This window comes from Chaetodon auriga, chromosome 14 (genome assembly GCF_051107435.1).
Source record: "Chaetodon auriga isolate fChaAug3 chromosome 14, fChaAug3.hap1, whole genome shotgun sequence".
NCBI classification, from domain to species: domain Eukaryota; kingdom Metazoa; phylum Chordata; class Actinopteri; order Chaetodontiformes; family Chaetodontidae; genus Chaetodon; species Chaetodon auriga.
The window spans coordinates 11,421,673-11,430,582 of record NC_135087.1 but is presented as its reverse complement, the minus strand read 5'-3'; the positions used below and the strand labels follow the sequence as shown (position 1 = coordinate 11,430,582).

General features: G+C 42.3%; 1 protein-coding gene across 1 annotated transcript; it reads right to left on the bottom strand.

Moving 5' to 3' along the window:
- Nucleotides 1-308: 308 nt before the first annotated feature.
- On the bottom strand, nucleotides 309-3,678 carry LOC143331211 (cannabinoid receptor type 1B). Its single transcript, XM_076747884.1, has 2 exons — nucleotides 3,397-3,678; nucleotides 309-2,688 (listed from the first exon to the last, which is right to left on the bottom strand). The coding sequence occupies exon 2, from the start codon at nucleotides 2,609-2,611 to the stop codon at nucleotides 1,181-1,183; it is 1,431 nt and encodes a 476-aa protein (XP_076603999.1). The 5' UTR covers nucleotides 2,612-2,688; nucleotides 3,397-3,678; the 3' UTR covers nucleotides 309-1,180.
- Nucleotides 3,679-8,910: the final 5,232 nt, after the last annotated feature.

Sequence of the window (8,910 nt, the reverse complement as noted above, 5' to 3'; positions counted from 1 at the left end):
TTGTTATGAAAAATCATCAAAGGCCTTAAAAGTTGACCAATTTCAAAATTCATCTGGTTGAACTGCGCATTATTATTGTTCACATTAAGACCTAGCAGCCTGTGCGCAAGGGTCACATGAAGATTTAGCTTCAGGCTAACAAGCCAAAAAAAGGTTAAGGCCATGGGTGTGAATAGACCGACACACACTCACACACTTTTTTTCCTTTGTTTAAGAAAATATATCTAGTAAAGGGTTTTGCTGGGATTTCATTGTTTTAATTAGAAAAAAATACCAGTTATATTGACAAAAATTATGATAAAAATAGACATATTTTATATATTTATTGAATTCTTGTCCTTGTTTACACACTGTTATGGGACACAATGACACTATTGATGCTTCACAAGTGTAGCTTGTCACAAAATGCTGTTACTGTTTCATAAGCACATGTGTATTAAATAAGCAGCTATGTTACATTTCCAGATCACTTCAGACTAAAGTTTTCTGATTTGATCAAAAAGCCGTTCATATTTGCAAAGCACATGTTTAAAAATAATACAATAAGTAAAGTAGAATAACATTAAAATGCCAAATTTCACAATATCATGGTCTTACAAAAGTTCAGATTTCAAATTTGACGCTGATTTTACTTACAAGCAGTGTGTTGTCACTCAAAACTGGCATGTTGCATGAAGGTAGACACAGTTTCACCTTGTATTACTGCCACAATATTGCTATGATAACGTGACAAAACAAAAAAACAACAAAAAGGGAACACCATATTTTTCTTCCCTAAAACTGAAATCTGTAACTTTATGCACATTCAAACAGCAGAGATGACAGAGCAGAGTGTTGCCCAAAAATATGGCCTCGAGCCACCTGGTTCTTGTGAATGTGGATATTATGTACTGAATGAAATGAGATCAAAGTGGCTTTATCAACCGGACTTGTGTGACCAAACAAACTGTTTCGCAAGGAGGGAGTAAAGAGAGCATGTTCATCATGACACCACCAGACAGCTGGATATAACAATATATAAATATTACAGATTTCAGCTTTAAAGCAACAAAAACCTCTTTTTCAGTTCTGTCTCTAAGTCATTTTTTGGCACATTTCACAGTAACACAGCAGTGCACTAGGAAGGCTATTCTACAATATCTTCATGTCACAGTTGGACCAGAGCAGGGCAGCTTGTTTCTTAGACCGGCTCTGCTGTAGAGGTCTCAGTCACTCCAGAAACGGTAACCTGGGCTACCTTTACTCGAGTCTTTCCACAGGCGGCTCCATCTTTGCCCGCCCCACCCGCTGTGCCTCTCACACTCCTGCTGTTCCAGTCACTCTCAGCGCTGTTGTCTAGAGGCTGCGTTGCTCCCCGGCACATATGGCAGATGTTGACGAAGGCCCTGCGCAGGTCCTTGCTCCTCATGGCGTAGATCACAGGGTTCACGGTGGAGTTGAGCAGGCAGAGCATGCTGCAAAAGGCAAACACGGTCTTTATGAAGTCGTTCACCTTCCCAAAGAGGTCGTAAACCATGATGGCTAGGAGTGGACCCCAGCAGATGATGAGGGCCACCAGGATCAGGACCAGGGTTTTAGCCAGACGGAGATCCATCCGGGCCTGCTCGGGCCTCACTGTCTGCACTTTAGTGCCCTCCGCGGTGTAGACTATCACACTCCTCTGGGAGCTGCGGCTCAGCATGCGGACAGCGTGGTTGTGGGACTTCCAGAGGATGAACATGTAGGCGTAGATGATGAACAGGACCAAGATAGTCGTCATCCCGATCCAGAACATCAGGTACTTCTGGTCGATTAGAGGGAAAATGTCCGAGCAGACAGAGTTGAGACGCTTGCAGTTCCACCCCAGCAGCGGCAGCAGAGAGAAGACGATGGAGATGGTCCACATCACACTGAAGGCAATGATTGCTTTAGTCTTTGTGATGATGCGTTTGTACGACATGGGCCTGTGGATGGAGATGTAGCGGTCGATTGCAGTGAGAAACAGACTGCCAACAGAGGCAGTGAAGGAGGCGATGACCCCGGCCAGCTTGAACAGGAAAATATTGGGGCTGTCCTTCCTGTGGAGGACATGGAAATCCAGGAAGCTGTAGACAAAAATGATGCTGCCTATCAGATCAGCCACAGCCAGGCTCCCTATGAAATGGTAGGAAGGCCGAGACCGAAGTGTCTGGGAGTGCAGGATCACACACAGCACCATGAGGTTCTCCAGCACCGTAAAAGTACCCAGGGTGAGCGCCAAGATGGCGATCGCAAGCTGCTGACCGGGAGTGAGGATCATGAAACACTCCATGTTGTCCACAAGGTCCTCCCCACACTGTGTCGCCCCTCCGCCCTCCACAGACGTGCCATTACTCAGCAGAAAGTCTGATACATTGGTGGGGAAAATGGGAGCGAGGCCACTGTGGATGGCCTCTTTATTTCCAGGAACAAGTCCGAGGAGGGAGTGACTCGCCGAGGCGGAGTGAGGTTTCTCAAAGTGGAACCTGTTCTTGATTAGAGTCGAGTCGATGGACGGGTCGTCGTAGCTGGCGTCGTTAGAGCCGAGGTACGGGACACCCGTCGTTAAGGTGCTCATTGTGGTGCCTGCTATCCTGTGCAAAGCCAACTTCATGGCTGGTTTGTGGCTGTGGAGATGCTCAGTTGAGTGGATGTGTGGTGTAACAGCATTAGACCCATGCAAATGGACACCTATGAAGAGAAAAAAAGGGAGATTTTTTTCCCATTAAGAAAAGCACAAAACACATCTTGTTAAATTTAATTATTAAAATATCTGAATGCGTGAAGCTGCATCAGTGTTTATTAATGATTAATATGGCGGAAAATGAATTTGTTGCTGGGAGATATGGGGGAATCTGTGTATCAGCCAGCTGACTCCAGAGCAGATGCATCCCAGACAATAGTGGGAAACTGAACAGTTGACGACAAACCTGTGCAGCCTCAGGGGAAATCATTGCATTAAGTATGTAGGACAGCCAGGCTTTCTTATTAATTAAAGGAGGTCATTAAGCATTAAGCTGCTTTTACTCTATAATCACTGGATTAATTAGGCATCAAGGGAGGAACTAGATAAAGAGCACACATAACTGTCCAATGATCCATTTTACATTTCTGTGTCAGTAATGATGATGTCAATTATTAACAGTCAAGTTTACATGAAGATTTTGGAATAAGACATTTTTGAAGGGAAAAAAAACAGCAACAATTAAACATGACATGACCCGTTGCAGATGAGATTAGTTTGAGAACAAAACCACTTAAGTAAAACCAGTTTGGCTCATATAGCTGGAAATAACACTCCAATAACAAATTAAAGGAAAACAAATATAACACAGAAATGCATAACTAAAAAAATGATTTTAAAAAATGATAAAAAGCTTTAAAAAAATAAAAACGTACCTGGATTTTCTCAGCGCAAACATCTCGCTTCGATCCATACCGGGGAGGGGAAAAAAGAAAAAAAAAAAAAGAAAAAAAGAAAGAAATCAACTACACTGGGAGTAAACCAGTCTGTTGTTGTTGCCTTCACTCTCTCCACCAACAGTTAAAGCAACTCCAAACCAGAGCCGGAAGCCGGTGTGAAAAGCTTCTTGTTGTGTTGGTTTGTCGGGGAAATGATGGTGTGTTCACTGTCTCTGTGCTGTCAGTGTCAGATACAGTAAAGGCAGACATGCAGCCGGTGCAGAGCGTTTGCGGAGCGGGCGGTTATAAGGCTGCTTTTTGTGCGCCTGCTGGTCACGTGGTCTGAGGTGTTTGAGCGCATCCCTGAGCAGCATCCACACCTCTCCGCACAGACAGGCGGCTCATGGAAAGCAGCCTTAACCCATGCGTTCAGCAGAAACTGGCTTCACTTCCTTACCTGTTCAGTGTCACACGAATAATTAGATATGACTGCAATTTCAACATGTTTTTTATTTTTTGTTTGCTCGATTAAAACCCAGCATGTAGAAAAACACTGAAGCAGTGACCCTGACATTCTCCACTAACTTGGCATTTATCTTAAATTATTGTTTTTCAATGCTAAATAGGGAAATATTTCAAGGTTCAGCTTCACTACAGGACTGCCCCCTCCACACTACACACACACACACACACACACACACACACACACACAGTTTTTAGAATAAAAACAATAAATACAGGCAATACAATAAATAAAGTATATAAAGGTTGCACTAATGGAAGCAATTAAAAGGAAAACTGAATCATGTTTACAAGGAAGATATAAAAAATGTGCAGTATTTATTGTATTTAACTATGTGGCACAGCAGAATGAATATGTAATGTTTTGTAGTGGTTAATCATGCTCATAAGTGGTTAGATGTTATATGTTTTTTTAAATAATTATGAGGTACTTGTGTTTGTCATTTAAATTTTATGCTGCTTTATACTTCCACTCCACTACATGTCAGAGGGACATACTGTACTTTTTGCTCCGTTACATGTATGTGACAGCTACAGTTACTACTTCACACACGAGCTTACAACTCATGTGATGAGTTTAGAAAGTATTGACTGTTATCCATTGAAATTAAAGTGTATTTAAAATTAACTTTAACTTGACAAGCTACAATATCAATGACCTGCTGACATATCATTGCATCAGTAATAATCTAGTGCTATGAAATGCACGATATCACTATGAACAGGGACATTCTGCACAATGAGTAGTGTTACTTTTGATACCTAAACTGCCTTTTGTTGCTAATAGTTATGCTAATTTGAATGCAATTTTGCATGCATGACTTTCACTTATAACATGGTTGGTATTTACAGTATAGTACTGCTAATTATACTTAAGCAAAATATCTGGATTCTTCCTCCACCACTGCTTTATGTTACCTCATGCTGATAGTATAATTGAAAAAGACACCATAGTGCAATTTTAAAGCCACCGTACTGCTAAAAGTCCATTCTGAATATCCTCCACTATTTATCTATTTATTTACTGCAGTTGGGGGTCACATGCACACACTATTTAGAGTCCTTTTCCTGTCCTGTGCAGCTGCGCAATTATTTCCACTATGCACTCCCAGCAGAGCTATCTCCCAAATTACATGTATCTTGTTGTGGAAAATACATGACATTTGGCGATGCAACATCATGAGAAAACAATGAAAGGCATTGCACATGATGCCAGTGCCTCCAGTTTTGGCAGAACAGAAGAGGCTGAGGAGTCATCCAACTAATTACTGAACACTTGTTATGCTGCGCTTGAAGCAGATTCAAGCAACCATTGATCACTTGTGGTAAAAGACTACATCCAATATGTACGTTTTTATGAATAGTTGACACAGACGGGGTAAGTGAAACATCTTATTAATGACTGCTGATTGTATAATCCGTCCATAATTAATTCAGATGAACGTAAAGTGACTTCTGTTTCATTGCTCTTTGATGTTTCCCTTTTGATCAGGGTAAAGTTTTACTGCGACTTTGGCTTGAAAGCGGCATCTATCATCTCTCAAAGCGGGGGGCAGAGTAATCCACAATCCATCATAATAATTATCATCAATATTTCAGTGTCATTCTCACCAAAGCATCGGTGAGAGAGACAAAGCTGTCTGCGATGACAAAAGGCATCTATACCACTGTGACGGCGACTTGTCAATTTTTCTAAATCCTCTTCCACCATGTGGGCCACGCAGTTATTGGAGGCTGCTGCTATTGTTTCATGTCCATCTGCCTTTGGTGGTGAACATTGCAAGTGATTCACAGTGATTGATTTTTCGCAGGATTCCTCACGAAAAAGCACCATAATGCATCTCATTTAATATTGATCCTTCTCCGTTTACAGTCGGTTGCTATTTGAGTGGCCGCCTGCATTATGGAATCATTACTTTCAGTCCACGCAGGCTTCAAATGCTCCAAAATAGACACATTCGAGCAGCACATGCAAAAACGTGTGATTTCTTTGAGCTGTGATGCAGACCGATCAGAGGGGACATGATACTTATTTTGTGAAATCAGAGGAAGAAGCGTTTTATTCGTTCCACACAGAGCACGCTGTAAGAGGAGACTCTAAAGCCGGCTGTCTGTCTCTGATGTGTTTGTGTCGAGAGGTTGGAAGATGGGAGAGAGTGGGGAGGGAAGGAGGGAGGGCGGGTGAGGAGGAAAAGATGCATAAATAGGGAAGGGGAGGAGGTTGTGGCTGAACACTGACAGCTCTTAATGGTTTCCTAATCTGCCACTTCTATATTCTGTTCCTCCCCAGCTGGAGGCACTTCATGTTGTGGCCAAGGTGGCACAGCAGAATGAGACGGAGCTCGGTTCAGATCTGTTCAGCAACGAGAAAAAGCCCAAATACAATGTTTACTAAATTTATTCAACATCATTTCTGATGTTTCTCCAATCCAAGGAGAAGAGTGACGTGCATCACCGCCGATCATCAGCCTTCAGCCGCCTGCATCCTCATTATTCACTTCATCAAACAATTAGATGTATCAACCTGCCTTCATTAAGCAAATCAGAGGTGTTTGTTGATGCGTTTTCCAGAGACGTTTAATTAAGCAAACAACTCTGCATCCAGGAAATATCACCAGAAAAATTAAACAGGGAGAAGTGAAGTGCGGAAGTTCCCCATCACGTTTCTCTCCTGCATCAGATTTTCTGGACAGATCTTCCTCGCGGGGAGCAACAGCACAGCAGAGAGGATGAAAAAGTTGTGACTTAAAGCCTTCTGTGACTGAATTTCTTCCTGTATGAAAAACTTTTTCTCTACTAACTTCAGTGAAACAAGACAGATGATTCATTTTTTTTCAGCTGGCCAAATAAATAATATCATGCAGGTAATTCAGGGTACTTATTTCACTTCTGAAAAACAATTTAAGCAAGATGATCTGCTTCAATGCATGAATTTCTCTTGCTGAAATGGTGCCTTTTGCTACAGAACACATAGAATAACAGCATAATGGTCAGTGGGTAGAGTCCCCTTCATGCACCATTTAGTCATATAAAGACCTTTTTTATCTCAGCAGAACACAGTGGTAATCACAAAGACTTAGCGGGTGGTTCAGTGAATGCTCACTTGTGCAAACACTATGCAAATGAACGCTACAGGCACAGATGAATTACTCAGGCAGCAGCGCAGAGCTTCAGATCACAGCTCAGCTGAGCTGCTTCTCTTAGTGTCCTCATGGTTTTCAGGTGATTCGTAACCTATGGCGAAAGCCCTGCGGCCTCAGAGGAAACTGCAACCCAGACCAGCGATGATCTGGAATGGCCTTGCAGTGTTATTGGCTGATTCAGAGCCAGATCATAATTCATTTGTCCTACGCCCAGCTGCAGAGACTGACGAGAACTCCAAATGGTCCTGACTGCCATGAGACCAGCAGTCTCCTGTAATCACATGGCCCTTGTCCGTCAGGAAGAAGAGGAGCTGTGAAATTCAATTTCATTTTAGCTGTTCACGTCCTTTTATACATGTCTTACTTTGGTCAGTGTTTGCAATAATTTGCACCAGTAGTGTAAAAATTATTTAGTCCTGCAACAGCTGATCTTTTGATCACTTGTGGGCTTCAGAAACAAGATGTGAACACAACACTGACATATTTTGAAGTTTTAAGTTGATATGGTGACCAGCAGACTCCCTCAGACTTTCCACTCCTGTCTGCCCTGCAGCACTTCAATCAGCTCATTCCCCTCACCTGAGCTTCTCTGCCCAGCTCCGCACCTGCACCTCATCTCGTCAGCAGCCTCTCATTTCAGATACTGACTCAGATGCTTTGCTCCTGTGCCTGCTGTAGTTGTCACGTTGCTTTTTCTGTCCTTGTTTTCGAGCTTCAGGTTTTTGAATCCTGTTACTTGGACCGTATCTGTGCCTGCTTGCTTGCCTGTCTAGACTTTCCCTTATCTCATCCCTGCACTGGACTTAATACAACTGCTGTTGGGATTGTTTGGACTTGCCACTCATGCCTTTGAGCTTTTCTGTCTCCTCTTCACAATAAACTCTCTGCACACTCTCTGCCTGCCTCTATAATCTGCATTTGGTTCCTTCCCCTGCTGCCTCACACACACCACCCATGACAGGCTTCTGGCTCTTTAGCCGCTAAATGCTCCACTGTGTTCACCTGCTAGTTGCTAACTGTGTCTGTCAGCCAGTTGTTGGTGGACAGAGCTGAAAACAGCTGCCTGCTCATCTGAAAATATAAGATAGATATAAGATATAAAGTGACATTATTGACTACTACTAATTACTAATCATTACTTATCCAGCAATGATGAAACAACCTCAAAAATGTAACAAATTACAATAACAAACCTAATCAAAAATAAATACAGCACTTGAGTAAATGTATGTTGTGATTTTCCACCACTGCAGCTTGTAAAAGTATCACAGTTTGAGCTTGATTCCTACGAGGTTTTTCCATGGAAACATTTCACATGGAAACATTTAATACCCACCACAGCACTTATCCATCCTCATTCTGCTCACTGCATCATGTTTATTTACCCATTACCGGCAAATGCATCCAGCAAACAAATTCAGAGTGCTCTCACATCCCGGAAGACTTTCTTTCATTGCAGAGGTCCTTTGTGTCTCAGCTTTTAGCTTAATCACAAGATGAAGAGACTCCACCACAAATGAGTTGACGTTTAAGAACAAACAGCTTAAAAACTGAGATTTGTTTTCTCGTATTTCTTCTAACATTCGTAACAACTGTACATTGCGTTTGCTTTAACTCCTCTCGCTGCTTTCAGCCCAGTGAGAGGAATTTAAATTTAATGCAACAACAGAACAAAATGCTGCAATATATTCCCCTGCACTGGTGCAATGTGCATTTGCTTGCATACTGCAGGACAAACAAAGTAATTCTAGTCTAGCAGATAGTGTCCATTAGTCTAAATGCATTTGTGATGAGCAGTAAAGAGCAGGTTGATGCAGCTTGACTTCATCTTTCTTGATGGATGTTG

Excerpts from the sequence above, each read along its gene's own strand:
- LOC143331211 (XM_076747884.1), bottom strand. The coding sequence starts at position 2,611 with ATGAAGTTGGCTTTGCACAGGATAGCAGGCACCACAATGAGCACCTTA.